At 44.6% G+C, this 23,740-nt stretch overlaps 1 protein-coding gene across 1 annotated transcript in view; it reads left to right on the top strand.

Annotated features, from left to right (window-relative positions):
- Nucleotides 1–3,708: 3,708 nt before the first annotated feature.
- Nucleotides 3,709–23,740, top strand: part of LOC146027325 (uncharacterized) — a 29,918-nt gene continuing 9,886 nt past the window's right edge. The window contains exon 1 of the mRNA XM_083158255.1: nucleotides 3,709–4,044. Within this exon, the coding sequence (XP_083014381.1) occupies nucleotides 3,709–4,044 (336 nt within the window). The remainder of the gene's footprint in view (nucleotides 4,045–23,740) is intronic.

Consider the following 23,740-nt stretch of genomic DNA (forward strand, 5'->3'; position numbering starts at 1 on the left):
CCCCCACAGCCTCAGTAGTGTGATACAAAGCCCCTTCCTACCCCCCACAGCCTCAGTAGTGTGATACAAAGCCCCTTCCTACCCCCCACAGCCTCAGTAGTGTGATACAAAGCCCCTTCCTACCCCCCACAGCCTCAGTAGTGTGATACAAAGCCCCTTCCTACCCCCCCCACAGCCTCAGTAGTGTGATACAAAGCCCCTTCCTACCCCCCACAGCCTCAGTAGTGTGATACAAAGCCCCTTCCTACCCCCTACAGCCTCAGTAGTGTGATACAAAGCCCCTTCCTACCCCCCACAGCCTCAGTAGTGTGATACAAAGCCCCTTCCTACCCCCCCCCCCCACAGCCTCAGTAGTGTGATACAAAGCCCCCAGAACACAGAGTAACCGCAATCTCTCTCTGGATTACTTTTGCTTTGGTAACGCAGAATTTCGCATATTCCACAGCGATAAAATATTATTACACCGGAGCAACTGTCAATTTTTATTAAAGCAAAAACAACGTATGCATAACGTATAGCAGTGATAAATAAAATATTAGTAAATAGGCTCCTACATTGCATAGCACAGGGCTCGTTATCCTCCTCAACATCATCATCATTTTTATCATCACCATCACCTTCATAATCATCATCAGCGTCATCACCATACTCATCATCCGAACCATTATTTTCATCATTATCATAACCATAGTCATCATCATTATCCTCACCTTCATTGTCATCATCATAATCATCAGTATCATTATAACCATCACTATGGGAGGGAGGGTTTGGCTGCTGCAGCGCTGCTTGTGCTAATGTGCAGTATAAATTAGCAGGAAAGATTCAGGTGCAGTGATACAACTAGTGGCAGTGAGGCCCTACCCTAGTTATGGCCTAATCATCGTCAGTCACATAACCATACCATCACTATACTCATCATCATCATCACCGTTATCGTCATCACTTATTATCAACATCATCACCATACTCATCATCACCGGTCTCATCATCATCACTTATTATCAACATCATCACCATACTCACTATCACCAGACTCATCAACATTGTCATCACCATACTCACTATCATTGTCATACTCATCATCATCATCATCACCTTACTCACCATCACTATCATCATACTCATCATTAGAGACAGGATTATATGCAACATAAAAAGCTTAAAATATGCATGAAAAATACTTAAAATATGCTACATTAAATAATATAAAAGTACTTTTTAATTTTTAATTTATTTAAAAATCAGCATGCAATTAGTTGCAAATAAACCTCAAAAATAGGCCCACAGCATCTGCAGATGTCTAGTGCTGTACACAGGATTTTTTTTCTTCCTGACTGCTACAGCAGACTGCAGCGTCCAAAGCTCTTCTTGCATCAACTACACGGACCCTCATCTCCAGCGCCGATGGATCAAATGTCAGCATAGCGTGTGAGGGCGGCGCAGTGGAAGGCTTCTTCCCTGTGCCGCATACTCACTGTGACGCAGCATTTCCTCCGCACCGCGTGATGTCACCACCCTTCCACCCGCCTCCTCTGCTGCAGTAGTCTGTCTCTTGGTGTAAGTCCCAGGCCAGGGGCAGGCAAAGGTTCAGGAGCTTCGTAATGACATCCGCCCGACCGACTTTTATCAACATGGATTGGCAGCCTAGAGCAGTGTCAGACATAGCGTACATCCAAGGTTCCCCACACTGCGCACATATTGCCCCAGCCTGCAACCTCTACCACTACCTGGCCAGCAGCAGCAGGGCAAAGCAGTGCTGTGACTCGCGGGTGGGAAGAGGGCGGGGCCTAAAATATGCACCAATACTAGATTTTAGGTAAAATATGCAATAACCAGTGAGAATGGGCAAAATATGCAAATGCTTATAATCCTGTCTCTACTCATCATCATCACCATACTCACTATCATTATCATACTCATCATCATCATCACCTTACTCACCATCACTATCATCCTACTCATCAACATTGTCATCACCATACTCATCATTATCATTATCTTCATTGCCATTTTCATAACCATACTCATCAACCTCATCCCCAAAACCACAACTCTCACTATCATTGTAATCATTGCCATACTCATCACCACCACCACCACCATCACGCCCATCATTATAATCATCATCACTTTACTCATTACCATGACAAATTACTCTCATCACAAATACCATACTTATCATCATTATCATCATCATCACCATACTCATCATCATTATTATTATTATTATTATCATCATCACCATACTCATCATCATCATCATCACCATACTCATTATCATCATCAACATTATCATCATCATCACCATACTAATCATCAGAACCATACTCATCAATACCACCATACTCATCATCATTATCCTCATCACCATACTCATCATCATTATCATCATCGTCACCATACTTATCATCATTATCATTATCATCATCACCATACTTATCATCCTAACCATACTCCTCATCATTATCATCAACACCATACTCATCATCATTATCATCACCACCATACTCATCATCATTATCCTCATCACCATACTTATCATCATTATCATCATCATCATCATCATCATCATCATCATTATCATCATCGTCACCATACTCATCATTATCATTATCATCATCACCATACTTATCATTCTAACCATACTCCTCATCATTATCATCATCATCATTATCATCATCACCATACTCATCATCATTGGCATCATCACCATACTCATCATCATCATCACCATACTCATCATCATTATCCTCATCACCATACTTATCATCATTATCATCATCATCATCATCATCATACTCATCATCATCATTATCATCATCGTCACCATACTCATCATTATCATTATCATCATCACCATACTTATCATTCTAACCATACTCCTCATCATTATCATCATCATCATTATCATCATCACCATACTCATCATCATTGGCATCATCACCATACTCATCATCATCATCACCATACTCATCATCATTATCCTCATCACCATACTTATCATCCGAACCATATTTATCATCATTATCATCACCATACTTATCATCCAAACCATACTCATCATCATCACCATACTCATCATCATCACCATACTCATCATCATCATCATCACCATACTCATCATTATCATCATCATCATCATCACCACCATACTCATCATCTGAACCATACTCTTCATCATTATTATCATCACCACTCTCATAATAATTATCATCAGCATCAGCACCACCACCACCACCACTCTCATCATCATTATCATCATCAGCACCACCATAGTCTTCATTATTATCATAATCATCATCACCATTCTCATTAACACCACTATACTCTTCATCATCATAAACATACTCAACATGATCATCATCACCATTCCCATCTTTATCATCTCCACCATACTCTTCATCATTATCATCACCATACTCATCATCATTATCATCACCACCATCATCATCAGCACCATACTCATCATCATTATCATCACCACCATCATCATCAGCACCATACTCATCATCATTATCATCACCACCATCATCATCAGCACCATACTCATTATCATTATTATCATCACTCTCATCATCCAAACCATGCTCTTCATCATTATTATAATCCCCACTCTCATAATCATTATCATCATCATCACCACCACTCATCACCATTATCATCATCCGATCCATACTCTTCATCATTTTCATAAACATACTCATCATGATCATCATCACCATTCCCCTCTTCATCATCAGCACCATACTATTCATCATTATCATCACCACTTTCATCATCATTATCATCAGCATCATACTCTTCATCATTATCATCATCATTCTCCTCATCATCATCGCCACCATACTGTTCATCATTACCCTCACCAAATTCATCATCTTCATCATCACCATACTCTTCACCATGACCATACCTATCATTATCATCATTGACTTACTCATCATTACCAAACTCATCATCATCATCATCATCACCAACACCATCATTCTTATTACCAGAGCTCACTACATTACCAATAATGTGATGTGGACCTGTTGCACAGTGGGAGGTATGGTCATGTGTTGCAGTAAGGACTGCCCCTGCTCCTGACGCTGACCATATCCATAGTCACAGGTTAGCGAGCAACAATCCCACTCACCCCGGAAAATGAAAGGGTTCACATTTGTAAGAACAGCAAACATAATAAAGCAAGCACCTGGTTAACCCCATGCTGTGCTGCAGAGGGGCAGATGTAACATGCGCAAAGAGTTCTATTTGGGTGGGGTGTGTTCAAACTGAAATCTAAATTGCAGTATAAAAATAAAGCTGTCTAACATCTGTGTCCCACATGCAAATGTAGCCAGTATTTACCCTGCACAGAAACAATATCATGTATTTGCCCCCTTGCATGGCAACATGGTTTGTCCCAGACACCAAGTTAATTGTGTTACTTACAATACAAACATGAATGAGGCTCATAGCTGACAGCGTCCTTGGTTTTGTATATACATTATGTTTATTTCTAATTTGAGCGTCTGACGACTTTCACTGTTTTACCAATTTAAACATAATGTTATTAGAAATTGTTTGTGTATCGGGCTAATCTCCATTAACGTACAGCGTGCAATAGATGCATCATTCGTCTGATGTTCCTCGGAGCTTTTATAATGAGGGAAACAAAGCAGAATTGCATTTGCATCTATTACCGATCACTGTTATACGTTTGTGCCATTTATAGTGTGATTTTGTATTCACCGACTGTACATACAGACCACAGCAGCAGAATAACGAAAGTGCTTATTATTACTAAGATCCAGCTCTTTCATCGCTCAGATTCCTGTGTTCTGCGTATACAAAGCCAGACAGTATTTACATTTTATTACAGTCTGCTGTCATTTAAAGACGGGGGCGTTACAGAGAGGGGGAATAATGATCAACTAAATGACGTATCTAGTACACATCAATAATACACTACAGATGAGCTACAGGAAAATCTATAATACATTAATAGGGGCGGCCAGTGGTGCCAGCTCTCAGGGTGCAGGACCTACAAAAAAAAAAAGAAAAAGAAAAGTGGCGCTGGTTTGATGAAAGATCATACAATAGTTAATAACAATTAAAAAACAAGACATAAATGACACAACAATGAATAAAAATGGTGATTATACTGTATATTGATAAATCTGGACCGGAGGCTGAATGGGGACCAATGAAAAGTTTGTTTTAGCAGATTGGGGGTGCAACTGGTTAGTGAGATGAGGGTGCCCACTGGGCTGATAGTTACCACTGATGCTTATGGTACCACAATGGCCCTATTGTCGCCTCCATCATACCATGATAACTATCAGCCCAGTGGGCACCCTCATCTCACTAACTAGTTGCACCCCCAATCTGCTAAAACAAACTTTTCATTGGTCCCCATTCAGCCTCCGGTCCAGATTTATCAATATATAATCACCATTTTTATTCATTGTTGTGTCATTTATGTCTTGTTTTTTTTTTTGAAAATATATTTATTCAGGTTTGCATTTGTCACCACATGAATGACTTTTACATCAGATTGAACTGTCATGCATAGATAGTGTATATAGTTGTATGCGTTGATAGTATTTACATTTAAGGCAAGTATCATTACAAACAGTCATTTTGCATCTTGTAGGGTCTGGTTTTCCCAGTCTTGCATCAGGTAGTTGGACTCGTGCAACCTTCAATTTTATATTATATAAACTTGTGATGTATAAATATAACATACGAATTCTCAGAACGGCGATAAATGGGAAGGGGGGGGGAAGGATAGGAGGGGGGGGGGGGGTATATTGCGATGACAATTTTAGTTAAATTTTGTGCCTCTTAGTTATTCGGAGGTCAAAGAAAAGAGTATTCTGCTAGGTTATACATTGAAATTATCTATGTGAGTTTCAAAAAGTTTGCATATTTTATTTTTCAAATCGGGGTCACGACTACCTATGAATGGGCCCCAAATTTTATAGAAGCGGGAGATCGGAGCATCAAAGTGCCTTAGTGTGTCATATCTATCATAGTACATATATTTCAACATCAATGTTTCTACTTCGTTTATGTTGGGTGTGTGGTGAGAGATCCACGAGTTTAATATCACCTTTTTCGCAATAGTGACGGTAAGTGTTAAAATCGGGATCAGGTGGTCTGATCCAGGTGGGAGTGGCCAAGCTTCAAAGTTGGCAAACAGTAATGGGAGAGGGTCTAAACATACCTTTAGTTTGAAGTTGCAGTTGATGTAGTAAACAAGCTTGAACCAGAATTTTCTTATATGCCTGCAGGTCCAGAAGTTATGTATGAAGGAGGCCGTATGGAACCGACATTTTGGACACATACCTGTTTCCTCCTCTACAAAGAAACTTCTACGGTGTTGTGATATGTACGCTCTATGGAGTACCTTGATGTGTACTTCCTGTAATATGGAGGACTTGAGGGTGCGCAGAGTATTGTGATGGTATTTGTGGAGCGAGTTGTTGTCAGTCAATAAAGGAAAGTCATTCATCCATCTAGATGTGATTTGTTTCCAGTTCTTTTCTGCTGGGAGGGTAGCAAGTAGCTTATAGATATGTTTGGTTTTGAAAGATGCTGAGTGTAAGGAGGTTATGTGTTTCTTTAATACTAGTGTGGCTGGTGTGTATGGGATGAGTGGGGGTAGTGAGTTTGCAAAGTGTCGTATCTGGAAGAGTGGGAATAAGTTGGGCAAGTTCAATCTGGATTGGAGTTCTGCAGTCGAGTATAATTTTCCTCCTGGGTCAAAGACCTGGGAGACAATCTTTAGTCCTTTGTTGCGAAGTCTAAGGAGGATGGAACTATCAATTCCAGGAGTAAACATTGGGTTTCCCCATATTGGTAACCATGGGGAGACTTCAGGGTCGCGACCCAGGTCCTTTGAGGCAGACCACCATGCCGTGTGTGTGTCAGCGAATAGTCTGTTGTGTAGGATGTGAGGCGGGATGTGTTTTCGGGGTGTATGCAAGAGAGCTCCTGGGGAATATGGGGCAAACATTGCGCAGTCTATCTCATATTCTGAATAGTTACTGAGCTCAGCTAGCCAGCCTAAAGCAAAGCGGCACAGCAAGGCTTTAGAGTATTGTTTCAGATCTGAGATGCCCAGTACCCCTAGGGGCTTGGGTAACTGAAGTTTAGTCAGTGCAATTTTGGATTTTTTTGAGTTCCAGAGGAATTTTACGATGTGAGAGTTTAGGAGTTGGATGTCTTTGTTGGATATACGTAGCGGAAGCATTTGTATCATATACAGCAGTCTGGGTAACAGCATAGATTTTATGACCTCGGCTCTACCTAGTAAAGATAGCGGGAGATCTTTCCATGTTTCCATAGATTTAAATATAGAGGAGAGTAGAGGGTCATAATTAGATGAGTATACTTTGGACATTTTTGTTGGGATCTGGATGCCTAGATATTTGATCTGTACATGTTGGAGTTTGATCTTTTGGAGGTCCGGTCTGCCTAGGAAGAGAGGTGGGGGGCCTTTTAGGGTCATTAATTCTGATTTGTTCATATTAATTTTGTATCCTGAAAAGGAGCTAAATTGGTCAATTATTTTGAAGGCTTCTGGGAGGGAGTGTTCAGGTTCGGTAAGGAAGAGCAGCATATCGTCTGCAAATAAAGAGACCCTAAGGTCTACTTTTCCTATCTGAATGCCTTGGAAAGTAGGGGATTGGCGTAGAGCTATGGCCAGGGGTTCGAGGGCTAGGGCAAATAATAAGGGCGAGAGGGGGCATCCCTGTCTGGTTCCTCGAAGTATGGGGAAAGGTTCTGATAGAGTACCGTTACATACATTCTAGGAAGGAAAATTTTCGCAATACTGAGTATAGGTGGTCCCAGTGGACCATGTCGAACGCCTTCTCTGCATCTAGGGAGAGTATCGCCAGCGGGGCGCCCGACATGGCCAACTGGGATTGATGTAGTACTGAGAGGACTCTGCGGATGTTAGTGACTGGGTTTCTCCCCATGACAAAGCCCGTCTGATCTCCATGTATAAGTGTTGGGAGTAAGATCTTCAGTCTCTCTGCCACTATCTTCGTTAATATCTTATAGTCTATGTCCAATAGGGATATTGGACGGTATGAGCCTGGGTCTGCTAAGTCGCGTCCAGGTTTTGGGATCACTTTGATTGTGGCTGCATTGAAGAACGGAGGGGCAATGTCACTGTGGAGTATGGAGTTATAAGTCGCTGCAAGTGTAGGGGCTATATGGGGGGACAAAAGCTTATAATAATCTGATGTTAGGCCATCTGGGCCAGGCGCTTTCCCCGGTTTCAACCCTGCTATGGCGGTTTGGACCTCCTCTAGGGTAAAGTCCTTGGTAAGGGAATTGGCTGAATCCGGGGGAAGGTGGGGATTGGTGATGTTTTCCCAGGCATCAGCTTGGGTGTTGTCTGATGTGGGTGCTGAATATAGGGATTTATAATAACCGTTTAAGGTTTCAGCTATTTGGGCATTAGATTTTGTTATTGTGCCATCGGGGCGCTTTAAGGGGTGGATGGTGGTTGGGGCATGGTGGCCCTTGAGGAGATTAGACATCAGTTTGCTGGTTTTGTTACCGAATTTATAGAATTTTGCATTGGCTGCAAAGGTGTAGCAAGTCTCCGATTTAGTAAAGAGGCCTTCAAAGGTAGTTTTGGCAGTCCAGTATTCTGTTCTATTCTGTGGGGTATATGTCTTGTTTTTTAATTGTTATTAAATATTGGGTACTTGTGTATTTTGGCGGCGCCCATCGCATCGCATACCATAACGCATGCGATGGTATGCGATGCGACGCGATTTCGGTGGTTAGTGTACGATGGCATACAATTTTCAAATTGTATGCCATTGTACATGGCATACAATGCCATACGATGCGATGCGATTAACCCCTTCACGACATTTGACGTATATATACGTCATGGTCGGGAAGTACTTCCCGACCGTTGACGTATATATACGTCATGACTTCTAACTGTCACTGCGTCTAGAGACGCAGTGACAGTTAGGTGATGTCTGCTGTCCCTGACAGCAGACATCCCCCCTCGTCGCCCAGGGGGGGCAGGGGTGCCCCCCCCGGTCGGCGATCGCTGTGATTGGCTGTTCAAATCTGAACAGTCAATCACAGCGTTTCCTGTGTTACCGGCGGCTAAGCCGCTCGGTAACACAGAAAACGGTGGTGATCGGTGCAGCACCGATCACCACCGAGCGGCAGCACCCCCCTCCCACCCGCCGGGCACTCACCCGGCAGCAGCAGCAGCTCCAGCGGCTCAACCGCTACGTCCGGAGCGCACGCTGCGCTCCCCTCCTCCCCCCTCCCCCCCGCAGCAGCAGCAGCAGCAGCAGCAGCAGCATCATGCTGCTGCTGGAAAAGTTAAAAATAAATTAAAATTAAAAAATGTGCAAATGTGTGTATATATATATATATATACACACACATTATATATATATATATATATATATATATATGTGTGTGTATATATATGTATATATATGTATATATATATATATATATATACACACATATATATATATATATATATATATATATATATATATATGTGTGTGTGTGTGTGTGTGTGTGTGTGTGTGTGTGCGTATACCGCACCGATCACCAACGATCGCCAGCCCCCCCCCCCTCCCACCCGGCAGCCCCCCTCCCTCCCACCCACCCGGCTGCCGCAGCGCCAGCACCCCTCCCACCCCCCCGCCAGCCGCAGCGCCAGCCCCCCTCCCAAAGCTGGTGACCAAAATGGGGTCACTTGTGGGGGGGTTCCACTGTATTGGTGCTTCGGGGGTCTTGCTAATGCGACATAGCACCCGCCATTCATTCCACCACCAAAAATCACTCCTTCCCTTCTGAGTCCTGCCATGCACCCAACTGGTATTTTTTGGTCACATGTGAGGCATTGCCGTACCCGGGAGAAATTGGGGCACAGATTTTGGGGTGCTTTGTCTCCTTCATTCCTTGTGAAAATAAAAAATTTTGAGCCAGAACTGCATTTTTGTGTAAAAAATTACATTTTTTTACACAAAAATGCAGATCTGGCTCAAAATTTTTCATTTTCACAAGGAATGAAGGAGACAAAGCACCCCAAAATCTGTGCCCCAATTTCTCCCGGGTACGGCAATGCCTCACATGTGACCAAAAAATACCAGTTGGGTGCATGGCAGGACTCAGAAGGGAAGGAGTGATTTTTGGATTTTGCAGCACAGATTCTGGTTGAATGACCCCCGAAACACCCATACAGTGGAACCCCCCCACAAGTGACCCCATTTTGCAAACTACACCCCTCAGGGAATTCATCTAGGGGTATAGAGTACATTTCAAACCCCCCGGGGTTTCACCAATTTTGATACAACTGAGCTGTGAAAATGAAAAATTATTTTTTTTCATTTTCACTGCCCAGTTGTACCACAATTGGTGAAACCCCTGGGGGTTTGAAATGTACACTATACCCCTAGATGAATTCCCTGAAGGGTGTAGTTTGCAAAATGGGGTCACTTGTGGGGGGGTACCTAACTTTTAGCATCTTATGGTGCCTAGAAACCTACATGGTGCCTAAAAAATAATCTCATAAAAAGGAGGCTCCAAAATCAAGTAGGTGCTCCTTCTATTATGAAGCCTGTGGTTTGGTCACCGTGCACACTAGGGCCACATATAGGATATTTATGAAAACCAAAGAATTGGGGGAATCAATTTTTAGTCACATTTCTCTAGTAAAATCTACTGTGTTCCTTAGAAAAATGTATTAAAATTGCAAATCTGCAAAAAAAATGAAATTTGGAAATTTCACCTACACTTTCTTTTAATTCCTGTGAAACACCTAAAGGGTTAACAAACTTCCAAAATGCTGTTTTGAATACTGTGAGGGGTGCAGTTTTTGAAATGGCATCATTTATGGGGGTGTCTCACATACAAGTCACTCAAAGTCACATCATAACTGACCTGGTCCCTAAAAAAATCAGAGTTTGAAATTTTCTTGAAAATTTGAGAATTTGCTATTCATATTTGAAGCCTCCTAGTGTCCAAAAAAATGAAAATGAGGTTGAAATAATGATGGCAACATAAAGTAGACATATGGTCTATGTTAGTTATTCACTATTTTGAGTGGTAAGATTATTTGTCTCACAAGCAGAAAATTTAACATTTTGCAAATCGCAAAAATTTCCATTTTTTTACGACATTTTGGTATTTTTCACAAAAAAACACAGACTGTATCGACGAAAATTTACCACTAACTTGAAGTACAATGTGTCACGAGAAAACAATCTCAAAATCACTGGGATAAGTAAAAGCAAAAAAAAGTTATCCCCACTTAAGTGATACATGCCAGATTTGAAAAAAAGGGCTCTGTCAGGAAGGCAAAAACTGGCTCTGTCATGAAGGGGTTAAACATTGTATAAGCACCATAATGGGTGCTTATACAATGTTAAGCACCCTAATGGGTGCTTACAATGTTAAATGCACCCCCACGCCACCCCCCCCCCACTATAAACGTGAACCCAAAGCGTGGCTAGCGCAGCGAGCCTGCGAGGGGCGGCGGTACGCGTCCTACGACCTTTTCATACCCCCACTATCCACGTCGGCGTGGAGTTGAGAATAGATTAGTGTGGCGAGCGCAGCGAGCCACCGAGCCCGAAGCGTGGCGAGCGGGCGCGGATACCTGTGAAGCCCGCAAAGGGACGCGTTTACCTGTGAAGGGCTCGGTGGCTCGCTGCGCTCGCCACACTAATCTATTCTTAACTCCACGCCGACGTGGATAGTGGGGGTATGAAAAGGTCGTAGGACGCGTACCGCCGCCCCTCGCGGGCTCGCTGCGCTCGCCACACCTTTTACCCCATAAACGAAAAATGAGAAATTCATTTTTATGTTAAAAAGTCATCCAAATGCACTAAATTAGATAGAACCTCACTACAAAGGGGCTGGGACATCTCCCCACAGATTCTATATATAAGGAACATGCTGTAGACAAACAGTTGGCTATAACCGGTTGTCTCTTATGCTGTCTACAATAAAACAGCGTAATGTCGACATGGCGGCAATGTCATTTAAAGCATAGTTACTGTTTCAGTATAATGACTTTAGGGTATGAGACAGCAATTGACTCCAACTAACCCAATATGGACACAAGAGCTCAAGGAACATTGGAATTTGGGAACTGTGCACTTGGATCAATAAAACCCCATTACAGTATACATGACATACAGGTGGAGCTGCCCTCGTTATTGCAGGTGGTGCTGGTGGAGGGTGGCGGTGGGCAGGCCAGCAGATGGGGATGCGGAAGCGGCTAACTCAATCGCGCGTGGGGCGTGTGAGCGTCTCGTGCGCGCTCTCCATTCTGTGGTATGGCGCCAGCTGGCGATTATTGCGCTGAGAGCGGCTCCCTCTGTACTGTACATGACAATCCTGCAGCTCATACACACACACACACACACAGAATAACATTTTATCACATCACTCTACAGCACAGGAATAGATGGCGACGGCGTGACGCTGTCTGGCTGCAGCGTTGTCCATTTTCGGACACAAAAAAATTACTGTAAAAAAAGAAATGACAAGGTGAATTACAATATTGTGATATCCCCAGGAAATTAGTGTCTGTGTCTACAGAGTGGAAAATGCAACAAATCATACACAAATCATAGCCAACAGTACACAAATCATAGGCAGCGCTAAGTGCACTGGAAGAGTCAGACAGCTGTATTATACAACACTTGTCCTATCTCCAGGAAATAACTGCGTGCTTACAGTGCTGGTGGGGAAGGCGACGAGCCAGTACACAAATCATATCCACCGTTATTATAGTCGGGCGATGGCTTTGACGGTATAAAAAAAACTACACGTAAAACCCTTCAACCCAATTACCTCCATTTAAAATAAAACATGGACACAGGATTGGCGGTGCGAGGTCTCAGCTCCAGCCAGGACATGATGGAAATGGGGATGGATGTTGGTACCTGGAACAGCCTGAATTGGAGAACGTGCCTACTGTACCATTAGCTGGCATAGTACTAATGGACCCATAATGAAGGAAGGGTATATGGTCTACCCTCACGGGAAGTGGCAATTCACCCCATAGAAGAAGTCCTCCAGAGCCACCTCTGGTTCCACCTGTGGCTGCTATGGAGTCTGGCTTTCCCACCAAGCTGGGCCTACTCTGCAATCTAAGCGAATTTCGAGAAATATAATAAAAGCAACAAATGAACAAGAAAAAAGCAAGGGCAACTGAGAAAAGGGTGAAGACCAACAGGGTAGACGGGTAGGAGCCTCAATTGCAAAGGAGTAGACACCTTCCATGTGTCATCTGACAATGGGAATGTTACATGACTTGTCCAACTGCCCCTCACCTCTATGAGGTATAGTACTGCCACTGACCACTAGAGTCCACTCAAAGGACCAAATTGCCTGAGGGGCTGGAGAGATAGTGACAGGTCACTGCCGGGTGGGATGCCGGAACGTCCCAAAAAACCAGGGTGTTCCAGCGAAGAGCGGGACAGTTGGGAGGTATGCATGACTGCTGTACCTTATTGTAAACCGCCATCCTTCTGCTCCGACGGCTCTGAGCTTCCACAGTAAGATGTACACTTGGTCTATGATACATTACATAATACATGGCTGATGTAAATGATAGAAAACAAAGGTCGATGATCGCGATTTTCATATGAAATGGAACATAGGCAGATACAGCGATTACTCAACCTGACAGAAGGAAATAGACGACGCTTTAATTGACAAACAACTCAACGTGATTTTCGTTCCTCATCCCAGAACTATTTCTGGAGAATCCAGAGCAGGAAGAGAAATTCTGACTTTGTGAAGTTCCAGGAAAATGTTGCAATCGGCAGATGTTTTCCATATACTGTCTAAGCACAAACCTGTGCTTATTATCTCTTTCTGAAGATCAACCCTGTCATTACTGTTCTTCTCGTGGTCACGATTATAGCGCTCGTTAAGAAGATCCGCTGCAACAGGCCTTATGTGCCAAAAATGTGAAGTATGTCATACAGCATGCGAGAAATGTATCCCGACAATCCTGAGTGTTTACATGACGTCCTCATACCCACCCCACCCCCCGCACCACCACCACCTGCGGAAGATGGGTAAATGAGGAGATGTGGACCTCTGGTGAGACATCTCTGCCACCTCAGTATACGCAATCTTTAATACATTCCCGGAATCGGTGATCAATAGAATTTCTTCGTTCTGTTTTGGATCTTTTTTTTATTTTGCCCCAACTGGTATTTCTCATTGACAAATTAATGGACATTACATGCACAGGTGCAGCAACATTTAATTTCATTGCTGCAAAGGTTTCGGTCCGTGCTACACAATCCCCAGTGCTGAGCCTGTTTTTCCACGCTTACAGGGCGTACACACATTTTCGATTTGATTTTGTTTCTAGAAACAGAATCAAATCAAAATGGAATCTCAATCGAACAGTGTTAGCTGCCTTCGATCCAGATTCAATCCCGATGCTCTTCCCGCGGCACCGGGATCAAAAGCAAATCCCAGCTTCCTGCCAATCAACTTGCGAATGGCCAGCGATGAAAAAAGTAGCAAGGTTTTATTGTAGGATTGCCCTGTGCAGGCTGCGCATGCGTATTAGATTTTTCTTTATGTCATTTTAATGTTAATATTGTCTGCTAAGTGCTTATTATTTATATCATGTTGCTTAATATATATATATATATATATATATATATATATAAAATACTGGGTGTGCTAAGCAATCCCTTTGGTGAAACGCGTCACAGTGGAGGTGGCACTCAGCTCTGGCGTGCCGCTGTTAGGGTGATCTCCATGTAAAATAATCACTTTATTTTATTATCAGTCTGAGGCACAGGTTCTGATTTCTAATGCGGGACCACGTGTGCTGTGTATTTGCCCTACCCCCCTAACTTTGACATGGGTCCTGGTGTCCTGCGATAGGGAAAGAGCGGGGGTTTTATTACCTGTGCTGTGGTTACGGCCTGTCCCAGATGTCTGTTTGACACTTTAAATGATGATCTTGTTGTTGTAAAATATTAAAAATAGATTTCTCTCTGCTGGCTGCAGTCTGTTCTTTATGATCATGTAACCTAATGATTGCAACTTGCAAGGTCATTGCGTAATAATCTTCTGCCCTCGCTGGAAGTAATTCTCTCTTCCTATGAGGTTCTGTATCCCCACGTCAATATACTGTCCGTTCTATAATCACACATGTGTTTGTGTCCACTCCATTTACCCCTGACTGCTTCTCATGTACAACTCTATAAGTTATGATACAAGCAGCTGATACTTGCCGGACTTTGAAGTTGCCAACTAAATCTGCACGTTGGGGGGCGGGGACAAGTCTGGTGAAATGACGTATTCCCGTAATTAAGTCCCTCCCGCGGACCTGCGAATTACGGAATATGTACATAGAGGCTTGCAAGTTGCAATAGTGTTATCTGAATGTTTGAGGATGATACACTGCGCAGCATTCGTGGCCAGAACACCAAAGTTACTAACTGGCCAGAGGAAATATTGAGGTCGATTCAGACCCATTCGTATGGGTACAAATTCAGCCCCTTCCCTGATGTCTGGGTTCTGCACATATAGGCACACTTGCCTACCTGACCCTCTCCATGCGGGAGAAAATGCTCCGTTTCTGGACTTCCCTGGTACTGTATGATTGCCAGCACCTGTGGTGAGCTAGGTAAATGTGTTTCACCACAGGTGCTGGCAGTCATACATTACCAGGGAAGCCCAGGAACAGAGCATTGTGTCCTCCTGGAGAGGGGCATGCTGGGAGGTATGGATAATGTAGGATTACCAGCACCTGTGGGGAGCTAGGTAACTGATAAGAAAGGTGTCACCACAGGTGATGGCATCTATACATTACCAGGGAAGTCCAGGAACAGAGCATTGTGTCCTCCTGGAGAGGGGCATGCTGGGAGGTATGGATAATGTATGATTGCCATCACATGTGGGGAGCTAGGTAACTGATAAGAGAGGTGTCACCACAGGTGCTGGTAATCATACATTACCAGGGAAGCCCAGGAACAGAGCATTGTTTCCTCCTGGAGAGGGGCATGCTGGGAGGTATGGATAATGTATGATTGCCAGCACCTGTGGGGAGCTGGGTAACTGATAAGAAAGATGTCACCACAGGTGCTGGCAATCATACATTACCAGGGAAGCAAAGGTACAGAGCATTGTGTCCTCCTGGAGAGGGGCATGCTGGGAGGTATGGATAATGTATGATTGCCAGCACCTGTGGGGAGCTGGGTAACTGATAAGAAAGGTGTCACCACAGGTGCTGGCAATCATACATTACCAGGGAAGCCCAGGTACAGAGCATTGTGTCCACCTGGAGAGGGGCATGCTGGGAGGTATGAATAATGTATGATTGCCAGCACCTGTGGGGAGCTAGGTAACTGATAAGAAAGGTGTCACCACAGGTGCTGGCAATCCTACATTACCAGGGAAGCCCAGGAACAGAGCATTGTGACCTCCTGGAGAGGGGCATGCTGGGAGGTATGGATAATGTAGGATTGCCAGCACCTGTGGGGAGCTAGGTAACTGATAAGAAAGGTGTCACCACAGGTGCTGGCAATCATACATTACCAGGGAAGCCCAGGAACAGAGCATTGTGTCCTCCTGGAGAGGGGCATGCTGGGTGGTATGGATAATGTAGGATTGCCAGCACCTGTGGGGAGCTAGGTAACTGATAAGAAAGGTGTCACCACAGGTGCTGGCAATCCTACATTACCAGGGAAGCCCAGGAACAGATCATTGTGTCCTCCTGGAGAGGGGCATGCTAGGTGGTATGGATAATGTATGATTGCCAGCACCTGTGGGGAGCTAGGTAACTGATAAGAAAGGTGTCACCACAGGTGCTGGCATCATACATTACCAGGGAAGCCCAGGAACAGAGCATTGTGTCCTCCTGGAGAGGGGCATGCTGGGAGGTATGGATAATGTAGGATTACCAGCACCTGTGGGGAGCTAGGTAACTGATAAGAAAGGTGTCACCACAGGTGCTGGCAATCATACATTACCAGGGAAGGCCAGGAGCAGAGCATTGTGTCCTCCTGGAGAGAGGCATGCTGGGAGGTATGGATAATGTATGATTGCCAGCACCTGTGGGGAGCTAGGTAACTGATAAGAAAGGTGTCACCACAGGTGCTGGCAATCATACATTACCAGGGAAGCCCAGGAACAGAGCATTGTGTCCTCCTGGAGAGGGGCATGCTGGGAGGTATGGATAATGTATGATTGCCAGCACCTGTGGGGAGCTGGGTAACTGATAAGAGAGGTGTCACCACAGGTGATGGCAACCATACATTACCAGGGAAGCCCAGGAACAGAGCATTTTCTCCTGCATGGAGAGGGTCAGGTAGGCAAGTATGGATATAGGTCACATGGGATGTTGCTATGGCAACCAATCAGATTATATCTATTATCTTCTAAATGGTGCTAAATAATTTAGACGTCGATTCTGATTTGTTGCCATAGCAACATCCCATGTGAAATAGAGCTCTCATCTTAGTAAATCCCCTCTAAGAGTTTGACAAAGTGACGGATAGTTGCTATCACTTATCTGCTATATTTATTATGACGCATCCAATGTTTCTCTCTACAATAAGAGAATGTGTCAGGATTTGTGGCCTAATGACATTTTCTCTTGCAAATTAGTCTGAAATGCAACGAGGGGGGGGGGGGGTTGGGGTATGGGGACGTGATTCTCCTCTCGCCTCTGGCTCTCAGCCCGATGCTTCCCTATACGGCTCCTGTCAGTGATCTGTGGGAAGGATGGGGGCGCAGTCCCACGTTCTCTTCCTGCAATCAGCGGACTGCTGACAGGCGGCGTGGAGAGAGGGGGAAGGATTCCGGGACACCGGCTGCAGGGGGGATGATTGCTGTGCGGGAACTTGAAACTCTTTTTTTAACATCTATATATTAATAACTATGGGGGGACGTATTTCTGGATGCGTTACATATTTTGGCGTTGTCTTCAGTTGCTTCGTTTCAGAATTTTACAATCTTTTCTTGTGTCGACCTTTTAACGTAAACATTGTGCCATTTGACCTTTTAGCCTCAACCTATTACCTGTAGCCCATTAGGGGCTCCCTGGTGACAGACTCTAAAGGCGTACACTATGCAATTTGGGCCCGATTTCACCCGATTCCGACAGATTGGGCTGAGAAACCGAATGAAATCTGCCCAAATAGCAATGTGTCTGACGTCCAATATGAGTCGCGATCCCGTGTGTTTCAGATGGGCCCCGGAGATCATACGTGCTGCACTCCGGATCGGGCCCCCTCTCAGAGCTGAGATCAGTGATCGCACACGATACATCACATGCAGAATGAATGACCCCTGTTATTGTCCCAACTCCCATCACTATAATAGATGCCTCGCACATTCAGAGCAGAGCAGAGGTAATCACTAGGTTTACCAGCTGTACCCCCCCCCCCCCACCGGTGGAACGCTGAGACCCACAGGTGGAACAGTGTGGGAGGTATACCCATGTGCAGGGCCCATGTGGGTACCCTCCTCTACATGGAGCAGTAGACTCTGGCACTGGTGAGCAAAGCGTGGGATGTTGGACTGTAACTGGGGACTCATGTGCTCAGGTGTCATCATTGGCACCAAACGGAACATGAAAACATGACGACCATTCCAAGTGTTGACCTGGACATTGTCTGTGAACTATATCACACCTGTAGCAGGCTGGGGTATGACGAGGTGTCCCGGCTAGTACTTGACATGTGAAAGAAGAGAATCGTTATATAAGAAACAGACGTCTATGCTGTGAATGGGGTAACATATGATTTCCCCATCGAAAGAACGCTCCCAGATATGGGGCTAATTCATCTCTGTGTAGTGTCAGCGCTATGCTTTGCTGTGTACCCATCACTCACACAGCAGGTCCCCATGATTCCCAAGATCAATCCTTCGTCTTGTATCAATTTCCAAACATGTTCACCCAACAAGAGGATCAATCAACCGCTGCGCCCAACCCGGGAAATTGACGGGACAAGGACAGAATAAATCACTCTGTTGTCCATATGATAAATACTACACAGTAACTCATCCAGGGTCAGCTTCGCTATAGTATTTATAGTATTAGTCGCTGACACGCAGACCCACAGAGAGACTGTCAGGTAGCTGCTGTGAGAGTGACACACAGATACTCAAATACTTACACACTGGCAGACTCTGACACATGGTCAGGCGCTGACACATGAGTGTGACACACTGGCTGACACACAGATGCTGATACGTGGACAGGATGAAATATGGACATGCTGACAAATGCTGATATTGACACACAGACATCCACTGACATACTAACACACATACACTGACACACAGATGCTGGCACATAACAATTGACCCATGGATACACTGACATAGTAAAGCCCACACGGGCATACTGCGATGTACACAACATATGTCGAGGTACAACTCAAAACATATCTAATGTCATACATCTTCTCTGAATGAGGGTGTTTAAAGTACTATGTGGGCCAGACCACTTGTAAGTTCAAGGAGAGGATGGGGGGACATAGATCCTCCATCAACTTGGCACTGCGTGGTAGGAAAACCGATCAGCCGGTGGCCCGCCACTTCAAAAGAATGAATCACCCCCTGGAATCCCTGAGTTACTTCATGATCGATCATGTCCCTCTCTCTATCGGTGGAGGGGACCGAGCAAAGAAACTATTGATTAAGGAATCCCAGTGGATTGTTCGTTTGGGCACCACCAATCCTGGTGGCCTAAATGAAAAAATTAACTGGAACAGCCTTTCATAGATTGATTGATTATCTAGCAGTGTCCTTAGTAGATAATTGCCATAGTAGACCTCCAATGTATATTTAGTCCAGTGATGTAATAACTATCTGCAGCGTTTTTTGATATTTTTTTGATATAGGTGTTTGCCTGTTCTGTATTCTGTATTCTATATTATGTATGTATGTTCATGTACAAGTATGTGTTTAAGTGTATTTTGTGCAACATGATTGAAATATTCTGGGGTGCTAAGCGTTTTTGCTTTATTTCCAAACAGGGTGCTTGTGCGCGTAGCTGCTAGGAGGAGATCACCCGGCAACAGGTCCAACGCAAGCCGGAAGCACGGTGGAACGCAAGGCGCTCCCAGGACTTCGTGGATATGCATCACCGGAAGTCAGGGATGACAGCTTTCGTCGGCACGGTGGCGGGCGCCCGGCGGTGAGTGCAGCAGACCGGCACCTCAGAAAGGGGTATTTAGGTGGGGTGAGTACCATGTATGTTTGATTGCTGTGCCCTGACGAAGAGGTGAAAACCTCGAAAGCACTTGGCTCAATACAGCCATGTTATAAGAAATCTGTTTTGTTCTCTTTATTTCACCGAGTGCCTCTGACATTGGAGGATTGTCTTGGATTACAGGCGTGCTCCGGGACCGTTGCCTTTTTAAGCGGAGTGCCGACAAACAGTGGACAGTATATATATATATATATATATATATAATATATATTTTTTATATATGTACAAGCTGCCGCCTGCACTGTCATACATACAATTTGTCAGGCGCGGTAGCAGCAGCGCAAAGAAGCAGAGTCAGCAGAGCAGGGAGAGCGCCTCTCTGCTGAGCGGCTATTAGGGATTGCATAATCTTTGCAATCTGGGTGGGATCTTACCACCCAGGATCATATTGCAATATGCAATCCTAATGGCAGCATGCATCAATAAGCAGACATACTGTAGGGACAATCCAATATCCAGAACATCCCTGCCTTATCTCCCGGAATGACTGGGAGGTTCCAGAAAATTGGGTCCCCCTCCCGGCCCCCTGAGAAGGTGGGCAAGCTTCCCGCATGCCCACCTCCACCGCATTTCCCCTGCGCATCGATCACATACCGCAATTTGCGTCTTTTTGTGAAGGGGGCAGGACTAAAATGACACAAATTGTGTAATTTAACCCCCACCCTTATAGACATGCAGATTGTGGTATTTGCTGTACTGAGGGGGCTTGACGAGCGACATCGGTTTAAGTACAAGATAAGTGCTACATATTGCATAATATTCCAGCCAGATTGCAGAGGATCCTGGTGGGCTGTATGGTATAGTCACACAGGAAAGTTGGGCTGGTGTCACTGAGATGTGAAAGTGAAGGAAGATAAAATATATAAGGCAATGTGTGGACCGTATAGTGGTAAGTAGAAGAAGGTAGGATAACTTATGAAGGTTATTTGGGTGGGTTCGGAGTAGAATAAGTTTGAAGAGAGAAGTTCTCAGGGAACAGATGAAGGTGGAGTCTTTTTGTGCCTGGGAGGGCATTCTACAGAGTCCAGCCCAAGAGGAGTCCATGACTGGGTGACGCACCTGGATGCAGGGCAGGCGACGGGGGGTCAAAGGGGACACCTGTACCGGGCCCCAAGCTTGTGAGGGGCCCCTAAATTCTGACGGCTGTAAGCATAGCTGTGGCAGTGCAGTGCCTAGAAATGGTTTATAAAGGCACCCGCCTGGATTCCTGTAAGGGTACTTACCCAGACACCCCTCCAGTATTAGTGATTATTATTGTGTCTTTTGTAATAATAAATAAACACATTCAATATGCAGTATACTAAATATATTCTGCTCAAGAGGACGTGGTTAGGGGGGCCCCAGAGATATCAGTGTACCGGGCCCCAGGATTTCTGTTGGCGGCCCTGCCTGGATGAGGAACATAGATCTTGCGCAGAGCAGCGCGGTCCAGTTGGGAAATTGCAGGAGGGTGTATTTTGTGCTGAAAACAAATGTGTATTACTGTAGTCACATATGAGTTAGTATAACAGTGATCAGAACAGAGGCAGACATAGCGTAACGATCTCAGAAATGTGTTCAGGTGAATTCCCGTCCTCCTAGTCACAGGTAATACCTGTATAAGATTACCGACGGAACCTTGCAGATGATCAGTGCTAGATTTGGGCTTATGGGAAATAAATTAGCCAGATGTACAGTAAATGGCAAAAGTTCAGAGAAGGGAGAACAGTGTTTGTGTTTCTACACATAATAAAACTGATTATAACAGCGGGAGAATTCCACATGTAGCCAGGATTGTGCTCAATAGGCAGAAGCATTCCAGGCTGATCGTTGTCTTACCCCAAGACACGCGAAACGGGTGACCTCCATAGAAATGAATGTACCAGCAGCTGAATACATTTCAGGAGTCTGATCAGTGGTCTCTGACAGAATGTATAAATATAAATTCCAAACCTGATTACTATGATATTGAGTAAAAAATGATCCGCACTCTGGCAGTAGAATTTATTTTACTCAATATTCATAAAAGACAAATACATTATTTTTTCGACATAATCTCCTGTCTTTTCAATACACTTTGGGGGTGACAGGTTGGTTTGCAAAAGCAAACTCCTTCTTTAATGGGCAAAACCATGTGCACTGCCGGTGGGGCAGATGTAACATTTGCAGAGAGAGTTAGACTTGGGCGGGATGTGCTCATACTGAAATGTAAATTGCAGTGTATAAATAAAGCAGCCAATAATTACCCTGCACAGAAACAAAATAACTCCCCCAAATGTAACTCTCTCTGCACATGTTACATCTGCCCCACCTGCAGTGCAGCCTGGTTTTGTCCATTAAAGAAGGAGTTTGCTTTTGCAAACCAACCTGAATTACCCCCTTTTTCCATTTGTCAACAAGGTTTTGTATCCGCTCCTTTAGAAAATGTTTTAGGCTGAACTAGGAGCCATGAATGCACCACTGTCTGGGGCAAGATCAGGACAATTGGGAGCATGCTGTAACAGAGGTGACAGTATGCGCAATGGTGTGCAGACGTACATATGCCATGCAATAACATAGCACCCTTGGATAGAAGCCCTCTAAATTTTGTTTGAATTTTAGTCAAATGATTTGCAACATAATCCACTGTAACTATTCAGCAGAATGAGTTCGCTTGCAGGCTCAATGTACTCATGACGTATACGGGCTCCCGGCTCCTCTGTCATGGCTGACACTTATGCGGCCATCTTTGAACGTCCATTCATACACACTTCTTCACAGCAAAACACTTACCCCATTCTGTGCACAAAGTCTTCGATAAATTTTGTCACCAGACACACCCTCAGACCACAAAACAATGAATCAGTGCACGCTGTTCTTTTGTGCAAAGTGAGGGCACTTACTCAGGGGAAAAAGCAGGATTTTCAGAAGGGGGTTTCCAGAGGGGCGGAGCAAAGCACAGAGATGGACACTTAAGTGACCCAGTATAACATACCTCCCAACTCTGCCAGGTCTGCAGGCGGGGGGGGGGGGGCACGCCCCCATTTTGCCGCTATGGGGGCATGACCCAGAGGCTCTGTGAGCCTCTAGCCATGCCCCCAGCCCCCTGGCTACGGGAATAGACGCTGTGCGCATGCGCACAGCGTTTATTCCCCGCTGCTTAGCAGCTGACAGGGGGGACTCCCAACAGCCCTCCCACACCGCGGGACACTGCCGCCCGCAGGTGGGACAGCGGGACAGGCCCTGACAATCGGGACTGTCCCGCTAAAATCGGGACTGTTGGGAGGTATGGTATAAGCCGGGTCAGTTAAAGTACTATAGATAGACCAAATGTATATAAATAATAATAATAATAATAATAATAAATATATGTATACATATCTATACACACACACACACACACATATATATATTATACACATACATATATGTGGGAGCCACGGCCATCTATCCCTATAATAGGATTAAGTGACTAATTGGATTACTCTGCTAATCCCCTACTCTATTGTTCAATGTATTGTA

The sequence above is a fragment of the Crinia signifera genome, chromosome 8, assembly GCF_055691185.1.
Source record: "Crinia signifera chromosome 8, ASM5569118v1, whole genome shotgun sequence".
NCBI classification, from domain to species: domain Eukaryota; kingdom Metazoa; phylum Chordata; class Amphibia; order Anura; family Myobatrachidae; genus Crinia; species Crinia signifera.